General features: G+C 36.7%; 1 protein-coding gene across 2 annotated transcripts; it reads left to right on the top strand.

The window, feature by feature from the left end:
- LOC109717029 (zinc finger protein BRUTUS) lies at positions 3481 to 24878 on the top strand. Of its 2 annotated transcripts, XM_020242673.1 has the most exons (14): positions 3481 to 3878; positions 5227 to 5436; positions 9044 to 9238; positions 9316 to 9668; positions 11002 to 11227; positions 11315 to 11483; positions 11562 to 12773; positions 12939 to 13110; positions 13195 to 13416; positions 14133 to 14270; positions 21471 to 21705; positions 21879 to 21938; positions 24454 to 24525; positions 24607 to 24878. In XM_020242673.1, exons 1-14 carry the CDS (start codon positions 3501 to 3503, stop codon positions 24742 to 24744), a joined length of 3780 nt encoding a protein of 1259 aa, XP_020098262.1. In that variant the 5' UTR covers positions 3481 to 3500; the 3' UTR covers positions 24745 to 24878. The 2 variants fall into 2 exon arrangements, with proteins under 2 accessions (XP_020098262.1, XP_020098263.1); XM_020242674.1 differs by lacking the exons at positions 24454 to 24525; positions 24607 to 24878 and adding an exon at positions 22840 to 24445.

Genomic DNA, 25321 nt, shown 5'->3' with positions numbered 1-25321 from the left:
GATCTCCATTACTTCTTTTTTGAGAGATGATCTCCATTACTTTCTTTACGTGTACGTGCATACATTTTACTGGTTGTTATAATAAAATGAAGACGTTGAAATTGTCAAACAAAAATATTTATTAAAGAACCAAATTTGAAAAATGTTAATAGGTTGACGGTTTTACCCTTCAAATGTAAAAAAAAATAGAAAATTGACGATTTTAGCCCTGTGGAAATAATAAGCCATGTATAAGTTTTACGTGGGAGGACGTTGGATGAGGATCGCCAACAAATTAAGGCACACTTGAACCACATCCTCCCACGTGCCCGGCACGCGTGGCGACCCTCCCCTCCGCTGAGGCGGCACACGATTCCGCACCGCTCACACGTGTCAACTACCGCCCGCGCGACTGAAGTGACGTGGATCCCAAGTAGAAATTGTCAAGCCATTAAATTAAAATTTCCAAAATTAAATTATTTTTTTTGGAAATCATGTGGATTTATTTTTTTTTCTAAATAAAAAATATGATAAATTACAAAAAAAAAAAAAATTCCTGTCAATATCTGTTTTTTCGCTTTATTCTCATATCATTCAAAAATCTATACTTTATCCTTTAAAAATGAAAAATATTCACTTAGATCCTGCCGCCGGTGTTTCGTTAGGATTCCGTTTATATTCTATTTTTTATACCCAAAATATCCTTGAAACTCTCGTTTTTTCTCATCCTCGCCCTCACATACCTCTCTGTCCATGCCCACATACACGCCCTCACACGCCTCCGCCGCCTCACCCTCGCCCTCGCCATCGCCCACCTCTCCGTCCATATCCACTCCGAAGAAGATAAGAGATAATTTGGTTATTTTGTCACAGCGTATTTTTTGTGAATATTTTTTATTTTTTAAGAAAATAAAGTGTAGGTATTTAAATAACAGGAGGTAAAAATGAAAAAGCTTGATATATAAATTTTTTATAATTTAGCTTAAAAAATATATAAAATCTGAGCTATGACATTATGTTAGTTAATAATAATACAAGACTATGATTTTATATCCCTTGACTTTGGATGTCCCTGAACTATAGGGTGCGCAACATTTCAACAATTTTTGATTTGAACTTTCTAAGTTATCGTAATCAAGTCTATAAAAGTGATTCAACATCTTAATTAAATTTTATTGCATTATTAATTACCGCATTATTATATTATTTCTATTTTAGAAATTTATCAGTATTTAATAAATAAAAGGTCAAATTCATTCATGCCCCTCTAAACTTCAAAAATATCACAATTGGCCCTATAAATTTGATTATTATATCATAAATACGTCTGAAAACACTTACTATATTTCAAGCATGTCCTTATCCTTATTTTCCATCTCTTTATTATAGAATGCCTACAGTATTTAGATTATCACAAATATGATCAAGATTTTACTCTTAACTTAAAAAATCAGTTACAAAAGTATTTTCAGAATTTCATAATTGTTCCTCTCAACTCTTACATATTTATTTTAAGATATTAATGACAAATTCAAATAAAAGTACTATTGTTTAATTTAAATATTTGCAGCGTGTAAGATAGACTTAATTAATCACTTTGTGAATTACTACATACACATTTTGCAACCCATTTTTTTGATATGCATCATTATGATATGTTGTTGTTTTATTTTTATTTCACCATAAAAATCTGTCATTAAATAAGATAGTAACATATTATATTTTTTACAAACGACAAGTTAGTGAAATTCAAATTACATCGTAAAATACATTATTTTACCACTGTGTGGTTTATAAAATAAGATATTTTACTGTACTTTGCAGAACATGCATTTTGCTATTTTATTTAATGAGATATTTATATGAAAAATTAAGATAGAAAATACAGAGTGATAAGCGAAACTTCTTTTCTTTTGTTGTATGAAAATGAAACTTATGCAATTTTTTGTTTTGAAATAAAGTGAAACCTTTTGAAATATGAGATGCCAAAGTTTAGAAATTTGTGCTAGGTTAAATTACTTAGTTCACACCATACGTGCATATATTTTGAATAAACTGTTTAACCTTATTTTGATGTGTCAGTTGACATTTTTAAAATAATTTTACTTGATTTTTTCAAATTTATTTTGATTTTTTGATTTTTTTAGCTTAATTTGTTAGATATATAAATTTTTTAATTTACAAAAAACTTATGTCTAAATATAGGTTATTTATAAACTTAGAAGGGTGTTTATAAATTTATAAATAATTTATAGCCAATTGATTATTTTAAAATGTTAACGACAATAGGGGTAAAATTAAAATTTTATTTGCCATTTATTTAAAGTTGACGGTCAGTTAAAGTAAAAGTTACTTTTTGAAAGTTTCTGTCGTTTATAAGGTTATTTATGATATTTTAATTTTTATAAGGTTATATATGATATTTAACTTATTTTGGAAGGGTGGTGAAGAATTTTTTTCTAGAAAAAATTAGGTTTTATGATTTGATTACGATAATTTAAAAAGTTGAGCTAGAAATTATAATGAACTAAAGTTTGAAAACTAAAATATCACGCGCTCCGTAAGTTGATGACCAACGGTGTAATTTACTCAATTGTTTGATTTCCAAAATGAGTAGAGGCATCTAATGCTAACGCTATAGGAGAAATGAGTGGGAGCAAGAATATACGAAGAAATACTTTTCTTTCTTTCGGTGCGACTGTCGTAGACATTGTATCTTAGTTATAATTAAATCATCCGTGTGCTAATAAAATAGTTTCCTATTGTAGTTCCTCGTCACGTGTACTTTGCACGCAATTCCAAATAAAACCATCTCTCCTTTTCGGCGAGGCTAAAAATAAAAACGTTACATCTTAACTGATGCGATCTGATCTGCATAAACATCATATATTCATATCTGGCATATTGACACTCACTTATCTATGATCTATTTAGATAAAGTTACAAGTTAAAATTGATTAAATCCTATATCTGAAAACCTTAATTAATTAATGATATAATTTGAGTTAATTAATCAGTCGAAATTAGGACGATTTCCACAAGTATAAGCAAGTAAAAAATTTTGAGTCCGGATTTGGTATGAATTGGACATATATATGTACAAAATTCATGTTTATCTAAAAATACTCTCTTTTGCTTCTTTACATGAAAATATGCTGAAAAAAGGCATTTCATTTTCTCCACATGTGGAAGGAGTAAATTGTAAATTTCAACCTTTTTTTGGGGTTCCGCGGGGAAGTTATTTGCTATTCTTTCCATACAACATGCATAAAAATATACGAGGTAAAAACTAAATAAATTAAAAACCATTCTTAATGATCTCGTTATCAACGTCCTCGTGGAATATTTATTTATTTAATTAAAGGATAATTAATTAATTAATTAATTAATTAATTAATTAAGTAATTATAAGAAACTCCCCCCCTCACAAGAAAAAGCACATGAAAAAAATTAGAATAAAAAAGGCGAGAGAGAGAGAGAGAGAGAGAGAGAGAGAGAGGTGAGAGATATCGTAAGAGGTGATGGCGACGCCGTTGGCGGGAGACGGAGTCCTCGCCCTCATGCCCCAGGAGGCGGGGAACGCCATGGATCCCTCCTCCTCCTCCTCCTCCTCCTCTTCTTCGTCCTCGTCCTCGTCCTCTCCCTCGGCTTCGTCGGCGTCGGCGTCGGCGTCGGCGTTGGCTTCTCCGGGAAGCGGAAGCGGGGAGAACTCGGCGGAGCGGTCGCCGATCCTCATCTTCCTGTACTTCCAGAAGGCGATCCGCTCGGAGCTCGACCGCCTCCACCGCGCCGCCGTCGAGTTCGCCACCGCCGGCGCCGGAGGCGACCTGCGGCCGCTCGCCGATCGCTGCCGCTTCCTCTTCGACATCTACAAGCACCACTGCAATGCCGAGGACGCGGTAGGGTTCGCCACCCTTTTTGAGCTAGTTTTGAGGTTTGGGGTCTATCTAGGGTTTTGATCTTGGGGGCCTCGCGGGATCTGATTCGTGATTTGGATTCGAAAGAGGTGGTTAGATTTGATGATTACCTTCGATTTGGGGCCGAAAAAAAGAAAAAAAAAGATTTGGAGACTTGTTCTGTGTTTTAAAATTAGCTGACCTGATGGTTGAATTTGAGATTAAGTTGTTTGGTTTGAACAAGATATTTGTAAAGAAGCTCGAATTGGATCATATTTTGGGGAACAAATTTATGAGGATAGTGTGTCGCTGGTTGGTAGGATGTGGATAAGCCTGTTTTATCTATTTCTCGCTCTTTTTTTTTTTTTTTTTTTTTTTTTTTTTTTTTTTTTTTTTTTCCGACGCAGGGCTTTTGTTGTTTACTTCTTTATGTCGATGAGTTTAAATTTTACGTCGAATCACTTGAATGGTTCAAAGTTGGGTAGTGGATTGAGAGGGTGAATAAGGTTCAACTTGCCTCCCTGCACTGTATTGCAGCAGAATCTGTGATTGAAAACTATTGTTGTCGTAAATGATGTGGTATGTCAAAATTCTTGTTTTTAAACTTGTTTATTAAATTCTTGTTTTTAAACTTGTTTATTATTGATATTCTGTCGAAATTCGGTAGGTTAAAATTTAGAGATTATCTGATTTGACGACATGCTTCATCCTGTTTGTTTTTGCCTCCTGTTTCTCGAAGATGCGTTGTTATGCTGAACTGGCTACCAGACATCCATATTTGTTTATGCCTCGTTTGCCACGACTTTATTGCTTTCTTTCTTTCTTTTTTTGTTTGAAACCCAAATTCCATGCGGGAATGCGCTGGTGAATGTAGTTCTCCGTCCTTGTTGTTGTCGTGTAGCTTGTGATGCACTCTGGTTGGATGTGGAATGGTATCTTGTTAAGGAAGAAAGTGAAAAAGAATCGGTACTTTGTGTCTTTTAGAATTGAAGTCTTTCCCCCCTTACTTTATTGCGGATAACACTGATAAAGTATATTCCTCCAATTAACCCTGCAGTACCAATTGAGTTGTAATTTTTTTTTTCTTTTCAAGTTTGGCAGTCAAAAATGAGAGAGGTGTCTTTCATATATATATTTTGAAAGCTGAATTGTAATGTTTTCTACGTCAGAAGTTTGCAACAGAGCTTCGACTAACTGTAATGTTATCAAACATAGACTTAGTAATATGAGTGTTTCTTCTTCGAAATGAAAGAATGATCTAAAAGAGCGCTGAATAATATAATAACACATTTGTTCTTTTGGCATTAATTTGGATATATGTGTAATAAAATAATTGCTTTAACAATTGCAGGTTATCTTTCCTGCTCTCGACATACGCGTTAAGAATGTTGCTAGGACGTATTCGCTTGAGCATAAAGGAGAAAGTGATCTTTTTAATCAGTTGTTTGATCTATTACATCTTGATGTGCAAAATAATGATGGTTTTCGACGAGAACTTGCATCATGCACGCGAGCCATTCAAACATCTCTTAGCCAACACATGTCGAAGGAAGAGGAGCAGGTAAATTTTAGTTTTTGAATTGTTTGCAGTGTTGGTTTTTATGTTTGTTAAATGTAATTGATCTGTCCTTGTGAACTATAGAATCCATGGTTTTTCAATCAATTCATTCATGTTATAGACAAATTTACCAGTCTGAGTGGACCTATACTTCTGGCATTACTAGGCAAATAATATGCTCATATTCTACAATGTTCTATCATCTGATGATTTTCGTAGATACATGGGTTTTGGCAGTTGATTTATATGAGAGCATTGCCACTTTGAAGAAATGATCAGTTCCCTTTTTCTATTTCAGTAGCAACGATCAGTTCCCTTTTTCTATTTCAGTTAAAACCTCAGGCATGAAGAGTTATTGTGAGTGAATAGGCTGGAATATAGTTGATAAATGTTCAATTGGAAACGACACATAATTAAGATTAAGATTAGATGGAAGAAAGTTTTTGTTCCGTAGTAGTGGAAAGAATCAATTTTTAGACAGGAAGATGAGGTAAAGTGGGAAATTGGTGTTAAATCGCCAAATCAATTTTATAATTTAAGTCCATTGGTTTTCTTCCTATGTTCGTGGGCTAAATTCATTCAAAGTTGTAGAAGTAAGTCTTTTTAAAAAGAATTTAGAATCATATAAATAGCTATATAGATGGAAACCTAAATTATTTTGACTAATAACAAATCTTCCCCAACCCATTGTAAATTAAAAAGATTGAACTGCTAAAATTTGTAGAAAATGATGCAATCATCATGCTGATGATTACTAGATTGACTAGCATTTAAATATGGCTGGTTGACTGTGCAGCATCCTCGTGGCATCTTGCTTTCTAGTTAAATGAACTTAGACTTGCTGTGCGCTTGGACATCTCTTTGCGAGAATAGTCACTGTGTAGATACATTTCCTAACCTATGCTTAGTTTTTGCCTTTTACTTAGCTAACTCTGAAATTTGTTAGCAAGAAATTGTCATGCCCGGGGCCACAGCGGAAGCCCCCGGGTATGCTAACAAACCCACCATCCCCGCACATATGAAGCGTCCACAAACCATCTGACTCAAACACAAATAACAGGAGTTTGTATAGACATAAAACATGTTTCAGAGTCTATGAACATCTACAAAAGTATAGTCATCACTGTATACAACATCCATCCAACTGATGATAAAGAAATATACAATACTCCCACTGGTCTCTCCAACTTGATACATAAGGACAGCCTGCTGTACTAATTACGCACTAGTGGTCCTCCTCTAGGCAATGTACAGTTGGGTAGAGGACACTATTTAGCTCGCAAACCTCTTACCTCAATTAGACACTGGCACTGAGAGCTCTGAAAAGACAAACAACAAAAGAGGTCGTGAGAACTAGTGAACAGTAGCCTCCACTGGATACAGTCGACGACAACGACGACCTATACTACTAAGTTTACTAGAAGCAAAAATAGTAAACTGAACTGTAAGAATAACAGGATATGACTGAGCTGAAAGTAAATTACTACTATCATGCCTCTATACTACTGCTGAATGCTGTAAATCAGATAATGTATGCATTAAGTAAAAATAACCGAATAAAGCAATGCTGCATAACCCAATCACTTCGACCGACTCATAAGTCCGGTCAAGCTTGCGCTCGCCCGATGCCCGATCCCCACTCTCACCAGTGGTTCGTCAACATACGAGCTGTCTAGCGCAACTATATCAGCCGCCAGCCTCCGGAGGGGCACTCGAGGGGTGTGACTCCACCGAGTATCATATCACAATATCTCTGTCAAGCTCAATGTAGCTTATGCAGGCTGTAGTCAAATGCAGTGATAAAAAAGATCATAATCATACTGTCCAGGTGCCCCTGGCACAATCATAGTCTTACCGAATATTACTATCCACTGTCCCGTGGCATTTTTTCCAATTTGCTCATCTCATGTATAATCAGGCAATAAAATCTCTAGTAGTGAAAACACAATATATCTGTATACAGCTCCACATACTGATAGGGTATTTATCTCTACCAAATCTCACATAAGGAAAATATAGGCAATCATGTATAGTTCAAGAGTATAATCAACTCAATAGGTAGGTGTCTAAATCACTACTGTCATCTCAACTATATCAACGGACCATCTCAACAGACTAAATCATGCAAAATAGACATAGGAGTTAGTTGCCATTTTCGGCGACATGGAACCCACCTGGATCAACTCCGAAGAAGGTGGAAAAGGAACACGCTCAACATCTCCTCCTCAACACCAATAATTCAATAAGGAAGCTCAAACTCAACTCTTAACCAACAAAATTCACTGCTACATCAAGAATCAACTAAAATTGCACTTCATACTATAAGCTCAAATTTTATTGACCTCAAATTCCACCAAAGGCCTCAGTAAGGATCATCCACACTCCTCACCCCACTGCCTCAGTTAGCTAAGAATGCCTCTAAGGTCCTCAGAAGACCATCAATAAGGTGAGCAATCACCTTCTGGGCTCTCCCAACCAGGGTCCTAATCTATGCCAAGGAGAAGGAGAGAGAAACAGAGAAGGAAAAGGCTCAGATCAACAAGAATGAAAAGAGAAGAAGCTGAGCTCCGCTGGACTATAAATAGGCTGGAAACAATGGCAAGGAAGCCCTTCAATTTTTCAGAAATCAACGTCAGGCCAAAATACAGGTTTCAGGCGCTCGGAACCACATTCGGGCGTTTGACACAAAGCCGTAGATTCTCAGACGTCCTCACTTTACATTCGACGGCTCGAACCCATTGAAGCATCGCTCACACATTTTCGAGCGCCCGGACCAAGCATCCGAAACTCTACAGTGACTCACCTGCTTTCCGCTTTATCTCTGTCATTCAGTTGCACTTATCCAATTATTTGGGGTGCTACAGTAACTTCTAGGCATTCAATACGTGGTGTGAGCGGTGACTCACTCTTCTGGGCTCAGCTACAGCAGTAATAGGCATCTGAAATCACCATTAGGATCCTCCTGCTTCTCAGCTCTCCACTTTCGGGTGCCCTAAACCGCTCCCTTGCGTTCGAAAAAGCTCTGGGACTTAGTTTCAGCTGAGGTCAGTCTTTAGAGTCCATTTTCCTGTTTATTTTGTGCAAAAATGGCTCCAACTTAGTCCAACACTCTACAGAAGTGCCAACCATCACTGCATATGGTAACCTTGCCAATCTACGAAGGTCCGATATGCCACAGAAACTCAGCTCTATTTTGTTAGAAATTTCATCAGCTGTCGGATCATTTTTAGGAGCAATTAGCATATTTTTGTTTTTCTGAGCGAAATTCAAACTATACAGCATGTTGCCAAGTCATGATGTAATGAAACATTATTGTAGTAGGATATTGGTCTTTACAACAGCACGTTGGAACTTGTATCTCAACTTGTTTAAGGCTTTTTGGAAGGTGTACGCCGTGCTTTCTTTCACATCATTTCATTCTACTTTTTTCCTCTCAGGTGGCTCCCACTTATCATTTTATTCTCAACTTGATGTTTTCTTAATGTTTTGTTCAATTGATATTTGATGCCATGTTACTTTGCTATGGTATTTATAAGTTATCCTATCTTAAATCCACCTATGAAGCATTCCATGCAAATATTGATCACTGCTAAAAGTTCAAATGTTTCAGGTCTTCCCCTTGCTGATTGAGAAGTTCTCGTTTGAAGAGCAAGCTGATTTGGTTTGGCAGTTCTTGTGTAATATTCCTGTGAACATGATGGTAGAATTCCTTCCGTGGCTTTCAGCTTGTGTTTCACCTGATGAACATCAAGATATGCTCAAATCTTTGTGCAAGATAATCCCAGAAGAAAAGCTTCTTCAGCAGGTATTGATAATTATTACTGTTCCTTTTCTTTATCTGACTGGGCCATAATGCATTTAACTTCTAGTTGAATATTGTAGGTTATATTCACTTGGATGGAAGGTAAAGGAACAATCAATAAGGTGAAAGATCAAACCGAGAACTCTTCTAGTGGTGGGACTGTTTTGTCCATGGATTACCCCGATAAGCATATGTGTCCGCATGCGTATTCCAGGATTGGAAAGAGGAAACTCAAAGATTCAGAAAGCAGCTCTTCAGACAATATTAGGGTGCACCCAATAGATGAAATATTGCATTGGCATAATGCAATCAGATTAGAACTGAATGAGATAGCAGAAGAGGCAAGAAAGATACAAAGTTCTGGAGATTTTTCTGATTTATCTGTCTTCAATATGAGACTTCAGTTTATTGCTGATGTATGCATTTTCCATAGGTACAATTCTTGTTTGCCTTTTCGACACAAGTTCTTTTCTTTGCCTTACTTTTTAACTCCACTGACCGTAAGACATTTTTTTGTCTTGCTATTTGTACTTCCATTGCAGAAATGCTTCTTTTGAAATTTTTTTCCTATCTTTGTTTTCCTTTAGTTTTATGGTCTTCCAAGGAAGGGGAAAAAAAATGAAATTCATGTACTTTGACACATTTAATGTGGTGCCTATCGGTTTTAAGTTGCATGAAGACAGTTTGAGTTGGTTTGGACAGATGCAATGGTGACTATTTTAGTGGGCAAGTGAAGAGGGGTGATTTTCTTGAATAAGGTGATTTTTCTTGAATAAAAGGAGCCTTGTGGACAGAAGATGAAAATTAACAACAATGCATCGAGAAAGGACACAAATTTAGTTGGTTTGAGGAACTTCTTAGGCTAATGATTGATGCCAAGTTGACTCAAAATAGTGGAAACTAACAGTTTTAGGCCTCATTTGGCATCATTGCTGCTTTTTGCTTTTTTTAACACTAATTCTATATAATGATATATTGGTGGATGGACTTTCCTCTTGTTGTCAGAGTTGGATAGCTTGTAATATATCCTGGCCAAATGATGGATGACCACCTTAAAAAAAAAAAATCTTGGAAGCAAAAAGGGAGTTGCTTCCAAGTTTTTGTCTCTTGTTGCCGAACAAACACCTTGGATGTAAGGATTGCAATCAATCAGACATCCGCCTACACTATTTTATGTAGAAATTCTATTTTAAAAACAAAAAAAAGACAAATGATGCCAAACAAGGCCTTAATTGATGCTGTGCCCTGCTTTTTCTCTATTTACGTCTTGGTTTATTATCTTGTATGACCCTAGGTGCTTCACAGCAAATGAACATGGAAAATGGTCTCTCATTGTGATTATGAATATCCAGTATCTTGATTTCCAATGAGCATCTTCAGGAGCTTTGCTACTTATTTTTTATGGAATTGTTCTGAGTGGAATATAAGAGATGTTTACATTATTTTAATGTGTTCATCTGTGACACATACCCTTATATTTATTTTATGTGTCTTTGTGCGTAAGTAGATTTAGTTAGAACTAACAAGTGAATCATTATTAAGCAGAATACGAACTACACAGAGGAATAGTGTATTTGTATTTCTCATTGATGGAGCACATTGATCATGTCTAGCTCCACTGCTCCATTCAGAAAGTATGCAAGTAAAATAGTTATAATGAATTAGGCTTGGGTGCATGGCTTTTGAAGAGATTATCATAGATTAGTTGAATCACTCCATAATATATCTACTGTTCTTTTAACTCGTAAGTGTGTTTTTGTGTGCAGTATTGCAGAGGATCAAGTAATATTTCCAGCAGTCGATGGGGAGGTTTCTTTTGTTCAGGAGCATGCTGAAGAAGAAACTCAATTTAACAAATTTAGGTGTTTGATAGAAAGAATCCAGAGAGCAGGAGCTGAATCAACTAGTGCAGAATTTTATGCAGAGTTGTGTTCCCATGCTGATCAAATAATGGAGACGATTCAGAAGCACTTCCACAGTGAGGAAGCCGAGGTAGGTCCAGTATTGTTAATATTATTCTAGTTATTATTTCACAAAAACCGATGAAAGGGATCTCAATATACACATTTTTTCTTCTAGGTTCTTCCTCTAGCTAGGATGCATTTCTCTCCTGACAAGCAGCGGGAACTTCTGTACAAAAGTATATGTGTAATGCCCTTAAAATTGTTAGAGCGGGTATTACCATGGCTTGTATCAAAGCTGAGCGATGAAGAGGCAAGGTCTTTTCTTCAAAACATGCATCTTGCAGGTTTGAATTTATTTTATCACCTCTTTGTTTGTCTTGTAATACATGTTGTATAATACAATGCTCTGTTATCTCATGCAGCTTCATCATCTGAAACTGCACTTGTCACTCTCTTATCTGGTTGGGCATGCAAAGGTCGTTCCCAGGACACTTCTGACAATGGCAAGTTCATATGCTTGACATCCACGGCTAATGGCTGTTCGTTAGACGATATGAATGAAGTGGAGGAATGTCAGGCATTCTGTGCATGTGCATGTCCTCTTATCTCCAAGACTGATGTTCCACTTGTAAGATCTGGCACTGATGTTAGGCCAGTAAAACGAGGAAACTTCTCCGAACCTAGTGTGTATCCACTTGGTGTTGCCAATTCAGAAACTGCTGAATTTCAAAGACGCCAGTGCGGCAAGAAGCCATGCTGTGTACCTGGTTTAGGAGTAGATAGCAGCAATCTAGGGATTCGCTCATTGGCTTCTGCTCCTTCACTGTATTCCAGTCTATTTTGCTGGGACTCGGACAATGTGTCATCAGATCCAGTTAACTCTGTAAAGCCTATTGATGCTATATTCAAATTTCATAAAGCAATTCGCAAGGATCTGGAGTACATGGATGTAGAATCTGGAAAGCTTATAGATTGTGATGAAAATTCCCTTCGGCAGTTCATCGGTAGATTTCGTTTATTGTGGGGCTTGTATAGAGCTCATAGTAATGCTGAAGATGATATTGTTTTCCCAGCTTTAGAATCAAGAGAAACTCTTCACAATGTGAGTCATTCGTATACTCTAGACCATAAGCAGGAGGAAAAACTATTTAAAGATATTTCTGAGGTTCTTTCAGAGCTTTCGCAAATACATGATGGTCTAAGTCAAGTTCACGATGCTAAGAGTGATGCAGACAGAGTAAGCTCGGATTGTCTGGCTATTTGTGTTGATTGGGCTAGAAAGCAAAATGAACTGGCCACAAAGCTTCATGGGATGTGCAAATCTTTGAGAGTTACTCTGGATAATCATGTTCTCAGGGAAGAACTTGAGCTGTGGCCATTGTTTGATAAGCATTTTTCTGTGGAGGAGCAGGATAAGATTATAGGTCGTATAATTGGAACGACAGGAGCAGAGGTTCTCCAGTCGATGTTGCCCTGGGTAACTTCAGCTCTTACTCAAGAAGAGCAGAATAAGATGATCGACACATGGAGGCAAGCAACCAAAAATACAATGTTCAATGAGTGGCTAAATGAGTGGTGGAGCGGTAGTCCTAAATCACCACAGGCAACTACTAAGAGCCCTGCCTTTTCCAAAGGTTGCTAAATTAATCTTTGTTCTATTTCTAAATAATGTGACACTCAGTTTTCTTTAGTTGTCATTGGGTGGCTTATAGGAGATATGCACTTAATGCTGTCCTCATTTCTTTCTTCTTTGACCCTTAATTCTAAATTATTTGTTTATTGTCCTTTTGGCTTCTTAGAACCTGAGTGCCGAGAAAGTCTTGATCAGACCGACCAGATGTTCAAACCTGGTTGGAAAGATATATTTAGGATGAATCAAAATGAGCTTGAGTCAGAGATTCGAAAGGTCTCACGAGATCCCACACTTGATCCTAGAAGGAAGGCATATCTGATTCAAAATCTAATGACAAGGTTTGCTCTACTGATTAGTGATTACATATTCTTTGAGTTCATATTTTTAAATTTTCTTTGATGCCTGGATGTATTTAATTGCAGCCGATGGATAGCTGCTCAACAAAAATTACCTCATACAAGGACAGGAGAGAGCAATGGCGGTGAAGGTATACCAGGCTGCTCTCCATCTTTTCGAGATCCAGAGAAGCAAATATTTGGCTGTGATCATTACAAACGAAACTGCAAACTTCTTGCTGCATGTTGTTGCAAGCTGTTCACATGCCGGTTCTGTCATGATAAAGTTAGCGACCATACTATGGACAGGTAGAGCACCCCTTAAATAAAATGATAAAAGTTCTGTTACCATACCTTTTTTAGTTGTATCAGTAAAATGAGAAAATTTCTGCCATCAAACTTTCTTGGTTGTAGAAGATTAAATTATTTTATTATTTTTTCAAGTATTGAGGCATTATTTTCTAACTGTTTCACATTATTTACAAGATTGAGGATACAGACGTCTCATTCTGAAATGCATGTTTCACACATATACTGCTTTAATAGTGCTTGCTTCAGTTTTCATTCCTTAAGATATAAACCTGCATACTTGGGCTTAAATGCAGAGGTCTAATCACATATTGCCCTCACAACTTGGTTTTGTTGGAAGCTTTGCGGTATGAACATAGAATCATTAGACAGCCTGCTTGCTTATGTAATTGGATATTTTATCAATTTGGTATTAAGTGCCTTCATTGATTGGAAGAAAGAGAACATCGATTGACAATCGTTATCTTATCAGTATTTCCTGCGACCGATTAGCTAATTGCATGTTTAGACTTTGAAGATGGTTTAGTTTGAAAACTAAATCTTTGGATAAGCATGCTTTTTCCTGATTGAAAGGATGTGTTGATTTGTAAGGACATTGTGTTGACTCCAGATGGGATATGTCGTGATTACTTGCAGACAGTTGACTCCAGATTTGACTTAAAGTTGAGAAAGTGTTGTATAGCAACACTAATTTTGTCGGTTTATTGGATTTGCAGGAAAGCAACTGCAGAGATGATGTGTATGCGTTGTTTGAAGGTCCAGCCTGTTGGCCCAACATGCCAAACACCCTCCTGCGACGGATTATCAATGGCAAAGTACTATTGCAGTATCTGCAAATTTTTCGATGATGAAAGGTAATTTTTTAAGCAAGATAAACCAATGCTATTTGTTTCGAGGATCTGACAGCTGATACCCCTTTAGCATGCAAGAAGGCTGCGCGCGCGCGCACACAAACACACAGAGAGGGGGGGGGGCCTACATGCTAACTGCTAAGTAATAGTATTCTAGTCTAGTTCTATAGAGTCTGACTTGTATACTATTAATAGCATGGAGGGCTTTGTGCTACCAAATTGGTTTTTAGATACTTCTAATAGCGTAGATCATGTTTAATGGAACCGATCGTCAATTCGGATGTCTCATCATCGAAAACAATTTGATAGCACGGAGGGCTCCGTACTATTAATAGTATTCTAGCCTAGTTCTACACACACACACACATAGTGCTACTATGCTCTTACGAATATAGAGGACTTCATACTCATTAGTCATTTTCGATGATGGAACTTCCGAATCGACGATCGATACTGTTAAATATGATCTAGACAAAAGTACCCATCGGCACGGGCCGTATCCACTGTGCCGTATCGGGCCAGCAAGATATCGGCACGATACAGCCTGTGTGTCAATGACACAACTCAAAACCCTCTATTCTTAAAATTAGTAAGTAACTTTCTCAATAAAGTTCAAAAGATTTGATAAAAATACATAATAAATAATTAGCATATTTTGTTGCTGAAAAAAATAAATATTTCATGCCATTACGTGTCAGCACACATTTTTTATGACCGACACGTGTCAGCACGGTCCGGCACACGCCATGCTGTACCGTGTTGGCAAGTTTCAGGCACGATCCCGTGCCATGAAACTTAAATTCTTGGATCTAGAGCATTTAAAGTAGCCAAAAACAGGGACGAAGCCAGGATTTAATTCTGGGGCGGCCAAAAATATATTATGCAAAATATATTAATAAAACAAACTATATATAATAAAAATTTGAAGTACACAAATACAAAAAAAAACTTTAAAAATTTTACGTACCATAAAAAAATTAGAATAGTGCTCGGCACTCCTTCAAGTCACGAAATCCATCAATGATTGAATCAATAGTAAACTTCTCGGCAATTTCTCTTTCAATATACACGATCAAAGAATTAGTGAGAAAGTCATCATCCATCTTATTCCGGAGATCAATTTTGATAATACTCATCGCGGAAAATACCCGTTCAGTTGTTGCAGTTGAAACTGGAAGAAGTAATACAAGTTTAACTAATCTGTAGAGAAGTGGATATATTTCTGACTTTCTTGTTGCCACCAACCATTGACATAATTCAGAAATAGTTGTCAATTACTTAAATAGTTGAACAAACAACAACTAATAAATCAAGAGCATACCATACAATGACATAAAAGAAAATATTTAGTTATTCACGGTTGACGGTTCACTCACCGATCAGGCGGTCACCAAAAAATTATTCAAAAGAAGTTGATAGTCCAGAAGGGTGTAGGCGTGTAGCCGTGTAGTTCGAGGCGCCGAGCGGCCCGAGCCCGAGCGGGCGAGCGGCGAGGGGCGACCACCACCGGCGGCCAGCGTCCGGCGGTCCGGCAAGCGAGAGAGAGATTGAAATTTGAGATAAGTTAGAGAAAGAGAGAGCTCTGAGCCTGTGACTCTCGGAGGCTGGGAAATGGGAATGGAAGTGTGGAAATGGGAGAGAGAGAAAGAAAGTGTGGAACTGAGAGAGAGAGAGAGAGGGAGAGAGAGAGAGAGAGAGAGTGGTTAATTAGTGTGGATTGACAAATTGCGGTGCACTGGTGTGGGAGGAGGCGCCGAGGCGACTGGCGAGCGTCGGGCGAGCGGCGGGCGGCGCTTGGGGGTGGGCATCATGATGCATGCGTCATGCTGCTCATGCATGAAGCGTGGCCCACAAGCAACTTTAGTGTTCAAAACAATTGCAGTTTGGTCCCTAAAAATTGTAATATTTTAATTTTTTGAACAACTTAAGACTAAAACTTTTTGTAATTTTAAAAAGTCTGGGGGGGCCATGGCCATTGTCGGCCTATGCATGGTCTCGTCCCTGGCCAGAAATACAATTTCGTACTTTTATTTGAATTTTTATAATACAGTTCATCAAGTGGGTACAAAATGAACGATCAAAATCAAGCAATCTCCTATAAATAGAGGATAGGGTTTTTAAATTCAAGATCATAGTTATTGATCTTGATTTATATAGTGGATAGAATTTTCTAGCAAATATTCAACCAATTTCGAAGCGACGATCCATACCGTTAAATATGATATAGAGCATTTAAAGTACCTAGAAATAGAATTTCGTACTTTTATTTGAATTTATAATAAAGTCCATCAAGTGGGTACAAAATGAACAATCAAAATCGAATGATCTCCTATAAATAGGGGATAGGGTTTTTAAATTCAAGATCAGAGTTATTGATCTTGATTTATATAGTGAATAGAATTTTCTAGCAAATATTCAACCAATTCTTATTCTTCTGCACTATTAACTTGGAAACGTTCCATACCGGCCGTTAAAAATGTCAATTTTGAGGCCTTTTGATTATAAGGTGTATCATGTCAAAAAATTATGAAATTCAATTTTTGGCAAGGATTAAAGTGCCCATCGGCACGGGCGGTATCCACCGTGCCATATCGTGCCAACAAGATATCGGCAGGACACAGCCCTCGTGCCGATGGCACAACTCGAAATCCCCTATTCTTGAAATTAGTGAGTAATTTTTTCAATTAAGTTCAAAAGATTTGATAAAAATACATAATAAATAATTGGCATATTTTGTTGCTAAAGAAAATAAATATTTCGTGTCATTACGTGTCGGCACAGATATATTTTATGACCGACACGCACCGTGCCGGCAAGTTTCCGGCACAACCCCGTCACGACACTTAAATCCTTGGTTTCTGGAATGTTTATATGCTGTAAATTATGTTTAATGGAATGAATCGTCAATTTGGAAGTTTTATCATCGAAAACGACTTATCAATATGAAGGCGATTGTACTTATAATAGTATATTAGCTGGACTTTATATATATATGTCAGAATTATTAGTTTAAGATGAATTAAAGCAACAATGCAACAACCAATTATAAATAGATTAATTTGGGTAGTTCAACTTTCAAACCTAGCTGAACAATCTGTTTGATTGTGAGTTAATCAACTTTGGAATCCATAGTGTTAGTTTCAACAGTTAATATAGAAAGTATTGTGGCGTATATTTAGGTTTAAGGCTTGCCCAGTAACTCCTTAAGTCTATGCTTGGTATGAGAATAAACAGGAGATGGCAAAAGTTATCTCCGCTATTCTGCTAAATGCCTTGAAAAAATGGTCGGGGCAAATATTTCGGTCAAACCAGGCCCGGGTACAACTAGTCCACCTTTTAGTGGAATAAGGCTATTTTCATACTTGTATCTAGCTAATTAAAATAAAGAAAGATATAATCGTGTTTATACTTAGCTAAATAAAATAAGAGCTAGGCTGCTATACTATCTGTAGTACGGAGGCCTCCGTGCTACCAAGTTGTTTTTACTGATGCGGCTTCCAAATCGACGATCGGCTCCGTTAGACTTGATCTACACTATTTAAAGTATTTGGAAACTAAATTTCATAATTTTTCGACATCATTTGGCTAGTGATCAAAAGGTCTTAAAATTGACAATTTTAATGGTAGATGTGATGCGTTTGTGAATTTAACGGTGTAAAACAATCCAAATCTGATGAAATTTTTATAGAAAATTCTTTTCACTATTTAGAGTAAAATCAATACCTCTGATCTTAAATTCAAGTCTTTTATCATTATTTTTTATGAGATTTTTATTTTCAGCCGTTCATTTTTAGACTACTCGTTTGATAGGTAAATGATGTCGAAAATTTATGAAATTTAGTTTTCAAATACTTTCAATAGTGTAGATCAAGTCTAACGGAGCCCATCGTCGATTTGAAAGCTTGGTAGCACGGAGGCCTCCGTGCTACCGATAGTATACCAGCCTAGCGCTCTCTCTCTCTCTCTCTCTCTCTCTCTCTCTCTCTCTCTCTATATATATATATATATATATAGTCCGGCTACTATACTCTTATGAGTCGATTGGCTTCATACTCATAAGTTGTTTTCGATGATAGAGCTTATCATTTACCTTATGATCAAAAGCTTACAAAATTGAAAATTTTTAACGGCCGGTATGAGATACTTGCTAGTTTAACAGTGTAAAAGAATCGGAATAGGTTTGAATTTTTGATAAAAAATTCTATTCACTACCTAGATAAAGATCAATAACTCCTATCTTAAATTGAAGGATCCGATCATTCATTTTTAGGATATCGTTCGATTTTGACCGTTCATTTTATACCCGCTTGATGGACTTTATAATGATTTCGAAAAATTACGAAATTTATTTTCGAGAAGTTTCAAATACTCTAGATCATGTTTAATGGTGTGGATCGTCCATTCGAAAGTCCCAACATCAAAAGCAACTTATGAGTACGAAGGGCTCTATACACATAAGAGTATAGTAGCCCTACTCTATATATATATATATAGAGTCCGGCTACTATAATCTTATGAATACGATCGCCTTCGTGCTCGTAAATCGTCTTCAATGATAGAGTTTTCGAATAGATGATCCATATCGTTAAATATTATCTAGAGCATTGAAAACTTCTAGAAATCAAATTTTATAATTTTTTGACATCATTTACCTTACGATCAAAAGGTCTCAAAATTGACAATTTTTAACGGCCGATATAGGATACTTGCTAGTTTAACGGTGAATAAGAATCGGAATCAGTTGAATTTTTGATAGAAAATTCTATTCACTATCTAGATAAAGATCAGTAGCTCCGATCTTAAATTGAAGGATCCGATCATCTATTTTTAGGACGTCGTTCGATTTTGACCGTTCATTTTATGTCACTTGATGGACTTTATTTTGATTTTGAAAAGTTACGAAATTTATTTTTTAGTAGTTTCAAATACTTTAGATCATATTTAACGGAGTTGATCGTCGATTCGGAAGCTTCATCATCGAAAACAACTTATGAGTACGAAGGGCTCTATACTCATATGAGTATAGTAGCCCTACTCTCTCTTTCTCTCTTTCTTTCTCTCTCTCTCTCTCTCTATATATATATATATGCCAGAATTATTAATTTAAGATGAATTAAGCAACAACAAATTATAAACAGATTGATTTCACAGTTTAACTTTCAAACCTGCCCGAACAATCTGTTTGATTGTGAACTGATCAACTTTGGAATCCATAGTGTTAGTTTCAACAGTTAATACATAAAGTATTGTGGCGTATATTTAGGTTTAAGACTTGGTCAGTAATACACTCCTTAAGGCTATGTTTGGTTTGTGAATAAATCGAGGACAATAAAATTTATTCTGCTATTCCGCCAAACGCCTTAAAAAAATGGTCGGGGCAACTATTCCGGCCAAAGCAGGTTATTCTAAGCAAGGTTTTAAGTGCCTGTCGGCACGGGCCGTATCTAATGTTGGCACGGGCCGTATCTAACGTGCCGTACTGTGCCAACAAGATACCAGCACTATACAGACTTCGTGCCGATGGCACAGCTCAAAACCTTCTATTCTTTAAATTAGTAAGTAATTTCTTCAATAAAGTTCAAAAGATGTGATAAAAAGACGTAGTAAATAGTTAGAATATTTTGTTGCTAAAGAAAATAAATATTTCATGCTATTATGTGGCGGCACACAAGAATTTTTTTGACCGGCACGCATCGGTCCGGCTCGGCACACATCGTGCCGTACCGTGCCGACAAGTTTCCGGCACGACCCCGTGCCACGGCACTTAAATCCTTGATTCTAAGTAATCCTAGAATAACCTGGGAACAAGTAGTCCAACTTTTTAGTGGAATAAAGCTATTCTCATGCTTGTATCTAGCTAGTTAAAAATAAAGAAAGATATAATCATGCTTATATTTAGCTAAATAAAATAAAAATAAAAATAATAATAATGATGTTTTATTTTATTTTTTATATTTGTAATAATAATAATATTTATTATTGTTATTGTTATTAGTAGCAGAAGTACTACTATTATTATTATAAATAAATAAAACAGTATGTATTATAACCAGTGTTTGAAAAGGCGCGCGCCTCAGTGCCTAGGCACGAGGCGCTGGCCTCCGCGCTTCAGCAATAGCGAGGCGAGGCGCTATTGCTGAGGTGCGCGCCTAGGCCCTGAGGTGCGCGCCTCAGGCGAGGCGCGAGGCGCACATAAGGCGCGCGCCTCGGCATATTTAATATTTTTTGGATTTTGGATTAAAGATTTTGGGTTATTGGGTTTCGGATATAAATTTTATATTTTAGCCCGATAAGATTAGTAAAGGAATCTAAAAGAAACCTAAAACAAACCCTAATGAAATCCATCTACCGCCCTCTCCTCCTATCACTTCTTTTACCGCTCTCTTCTCCTTCTTGAGGCCAAATGAAAACATTGGCACCACAATCACTTTTAAGTTGAAAGTCGAAATATATTTTTTTTTAACTTGAGAACCTTTAACTTGAGAACCTATATATTGAGACTAGTTATTTTAGTTTTGTATAGTTATTTTGGAGTTTTTTTAATGTAGAATATCAAATTAAATTACTGTGCGCCTCGCCTTCTTGAGGCGCGCGCCTCGCAGTGCGCCTCGCGCCTAGGCTCCAGGAGAGTTTTGCGTCTTTTTGCGCCTCGCGCCTTTTCAAACACTGATTATAACCTATAATATGTTAAAATGTATTAATTTTGCATTGTTTATATATATATATATATATATATATATATATATATATTTCATTATTCTTTACCATCCTTGAGATACCTATCAAATACATTTTTTGTTAGTCTTAAGAATAAAAGAATATTCTACCAGACAATTTTGAACGAACTTGTATACCCTAGAATAACTAGTTATCTCAAGAATTAAAAAAATTTATTCCTATGAATGTTAACCCCCAACCAAACATAGCCTAAGGGAATACCATAATTTTTCCTTTATAAAGAAAACTGCGAAAACTAGTCTTATTATTGCCTAAGCATTATAACTGAGAGTGTTCACATAATACGAACTTCTGTAGAACCCATCATTTTGTTCTTGTGGCGTTATGGATCAAGAGCATTACATGGTTTGCATTAAAGCATGGGTAGCAGTAAAGAGAGAGGGGGAGGGAATCAAGCATAATTAAGAGCTTCTATTTGCATTATACTGTAAAAGATTATAAATGCTGGAGTTCTCAACATTTCAGGAGTGTATACCACTGTCCATCTTGTAATTTGTGTCGCCTTGGGAAAGGACTCGGTATTGACTTCTTCCATTGCATGACTTGCAATTGTTGCTTGGGAATGAAGTTAGTGGAGCACAAATGCCGGGAGAAGAGTTTGGAGACAAACTGTCCCATTTGTTGTGATTTTTTGTTTACATCAAGTGCGGCAGTACGAGCTCTACCCTGTGGCCATTTCATGCACTCTGCATGTTTTCAGGTATATTCTCTTCCATGAGATCTTCTGAGAACAACTGGATATGTTCTATTTACTCTCTCTTTCCCTGTTACATAACCTCTATCTTTCTTTTTGTTTTTTTATGGATAATAAGACAGTTTAAAGAGTTGGTTGTAGGATTTAGATATTTGTTAACTATTTCTATCATTTCGCAGGCGTACACTTGTAGTCACTATACTTGTCCAATTTGTAGCAAATCCTTGGGAGATATGGCGGTAAGAGACTACTTTTCATACCCTTATGCAAGAAAAGTTTCAGTTGTTTCTTCCATGTTATGTAGTAATTAAGAAGCTTTTCGCATACTATATAGTATTGCACATATTTGATACCTAACTAGAAAAAGAAATCAAAGTGAATTTTGTTTCTAAGTGTTTATCAGCTACTGATCCTTTCATGTGCATTTTTTGAACAATTTTTGTTGAATTTGAGATTGCTGTCATCTGATTTACTCTGAATAGTTGTGACAAACTTTTTGCATGTTGAGATTTTGATATTCATTAGTTGACATGGGTGGCCTCTCTGTTTTTTATTGATCTCATTGCAAGACATTTAGTCCTATTTAGCAGCTAATATTTTAGCTTTGATTTTTCATTACCTCTGCCTTTGTGGTTTTTAATTCTTGATTTGGTTTAGTTTCTGAGCCTATTATAATTACTAGTTTAGAGGTTCACCTTGAGCTTGTGTTGCCTACTAAAGCTGTGTGCCAGCTGAGTCAGTCTTTTAATTTCATCGATGTTACTAGCGGGCCCTGGTTTTGGTCAGCTCAGTTGAATTTATGTTGTAGCTGTAAAGCTTGAATAGTTTTGGTGGAGACGCATGCTGAGAATTTTGAGCAAAACGAAAAAAAGCTAGAGTCTACATATTCAACTCAAAAATTACGTGTTAGGCATATATGAGCTTTCCCTGTTTGCTGATCCTGCTGTCTCCAGAATCAATCTTGAGTTTTGATTGGCTCTAGGTTCTGTTCGGCTCTAGGTCCTGTTGGGACCCTTTATTAGTTTCAAATTTTATTTACTCTGTTTTTCCAGATTTTGCTGATAGCTGTTGGGGAGAATTTGCCTCTATATTTAATAGCTGATCAATTGGTACTAAAGGCAATTACTATGTTAACTACAGAGAAATCTCTTTTGGAAAACTAGTTTTGGTTTCTTATCGGCCTATGGAAACCTTTGCCCTGGAACAAAGTTGGAACTGCAAACATCAAGACTATTATTGCCATAGGAGGCTGAGTGGTGACATCTCTGCAAGCTGCCTCAAAATGGCTTTTCTGACTTTGATTCTTGGTAAATGATCCAAAATGAGTAGGTATGGAAGCTATGATTGTAAACCATGACCGTGCTAGCTTGTCTTCTTTGGAACTGGGGACATAGCCTGCCCTAGATGTGATAATGACTAGGAAGTTCCCAAAGGCATGTCGCAAGCTTGTTTGTGAGGTGGCATTACTATTTACAAGAATTATTGTAATAGGATTATTAGGTTGGGAACATTTGAAAGGCATATTGCTATTTTTGTTTCCTAGTTTAGCCAAGGCCTATTTCCAGACGCGTAAAGGTTTTCTGTAGTCTAATGATTTAATGTTGTTTTAAGATTTCACAGGAACATAGTCAACTGAATATTCTAGTCTTTTCTATGGATGAACTCATGAACCTGCCCTTAGTTTTCCTGTACCCTAGTCGAGCTATGGTGCTTAGTACCAAAATATATTGACTTGGACTCTGCTTGAAACTTACTGTAGGCTTGGAGCAAGTTTCTCAGTTGCTTCAGTGGTGTGCTGCAAATGACAAGACTTTCCTTTTATTTCTCCAAACATCCTTCTGGATGCCCTGCTTCTGTGTCCGCTATCATTTGTCATGGTCCCCAAGTGTCTTTTTCCATGAGAAGATGTATACAAAATCTAACTTTCTTTTGGACAAAATTAGTTATATTCCTTCAAGATGCTCTTTGCAAAGTCATTAAGTTATCTGAAACAACCGTTGTTCTCCAATAGCTTTAGCTACTAGAGAGATGTTGACTTGAATTAAATAGGAGGAAATTAATAACGTTAGAACCCTATTAGGACTCGAACTCATGATCTTTTGCTTTGATACTATGTTAAATTATAGGAAACAACCATTGTTCTTTAATAGCTTAAGCAACTAGAGAAGGGTGTCTTTATATTTTATATTCTATATTCATGTTACTTCGCAATGCTTAACGTATAGCTTGACAGGGAATTAAAATTCACTATTGAGCCGTTCCTTAACGTATAGCTCCACCATGTTGTGTTCATCTGGATTGGTTTCTGGATATGGTTGTTGTGAGACCAATAGTAATAATATCTTCAATTCATACCCCTCTAGGGGCTTCAGATAACAAGATGTTCTTGAGATCCCACTATTGCAGATGCTAGCCACTTCCAGAATGATTTTGAACTCCTAAAACACATTAGAAATCACTTAATTCCCTGTGAAACATATTTGAATATTTTTCACCTCTTCTTAAATGGTCCAAAACTCACTCGTTAGTCTACATAAATAAGATCACAATTTTGTTTTCTGGGTGTATAGATATGTGCTTCTATCTTGTAATTTAGATGGCTAATAGCTTGTTATGGGTTCGATAGATATGACAACGCTTATCATGTGTGCTAACATCGTCTGATGTTATACAAGAGAATCCATTTAGTTGCCAGATGCTTTTCCTTTATCTGGTGCCTATTGAGACAAAAAGGTGTATTTGGACAATCTTCAGGTTTACTTCGGCATGCTTGATGCCCTGCTTGCTGCTGAAGAACTTCCCGAGGAATACAGGGACCGGTGCCAGGTGCATTTTCCTCTCGCAATCAAAACTATTACTCCTTTTTATTAGTGAAGAGATTGCTAATTGATTAAAGAATTGGTGCAGGATATACTGTGCAACGACTGTAACAAGATGGGTGTATCTCGATTCCACTGGCTATACCACAAATGCAGCTTCTGTGGTTCATACAACACCAGAGTTATCAAGACCGACACGACCATTTGCTCCACGTCGAATCGGTGAAGGGTTTTTGCTTTGGTTTTCTTCAATTTTTGTTCTCTAGTTTGTACATATATTCTTGCAACCAACTTTTATGTAGCAGCGCTGTTATACTTGTACTCAAATCAGTTCATAGCAAATTCATATTTTTGCACATACTTTCTTTGCCCCATTACTATTGAAGTGACAACACATGTCTGGCCGATCGGCGTTGTATATTTTTGATATAGCAGGCATTGCTTTTACGTACGTGACGACGCAAAAAGGTTAGGTTTATCGGTCATGCAACACAAGAATCATCACGAGCCATCTTCTATGCTGAGGATGTCCAAGAATCCGGTATTTTGACACCATCATGGTCTCTTTTTCTTGTTCCCCTTTCTATTGCATGGCGGCTATGATTATTGTCTAATTGATTAATCGTTCCATTTTCCTGTCACGGGCTTGTCATTCACCTTGAAACTTAAGGTTGCCAAATTTGTTATGCATTTGAATTTAACCGTTATCTTTCCTAGACTTTCGGAGGAGGTTCTTCGGTCAATATGTTTTTACTTCCTTTGGCATTGTTGCCATTGTTGCTAAAAATGTAAAATCTAGGGTT

Source organism: Ananas comosus, linkage group 11 (genome assembly GCF_001540865.1).
Source record: "Ananas comosus cultivar F153 linkage group 11, ASM154086v1, whole genome shotgun sequence".
Classification (NCBI taxonomy): Eukaryota; Viridiplantae; Streptophyta; class Magnoliopsida; order Poales; family Bromeliaceae; genus Ananas; species Ananas comosus.
Note: the sequence above shows the minus strand (reverse complement) of the source record. Positions and strands in the feature narration are given on the sequence as shown.

Coding starts and splice junctions, on each gene's coding strand:
- LOC109717029 (XM_020242673.1), top strand. CDS start 3,501: ATGGCGACGCCGTTGGCGGGAGACGGAGTCCTCGCCCTCATGCCCCAG. Junction 11,484..11,561: donor TCAAAACATGCATCTTGCAG/GTTTGAATTTAT, acceptor TATCTCATGCAG/CTTCATCATCTGAAACTGCA. Junction 14,271..21,470: donor AAATTTTTCGATGATGAAAG/GTAATTTTTTAA, acceptor TCAACATTTCAG/GAGTGTATACCACTGTCCAT.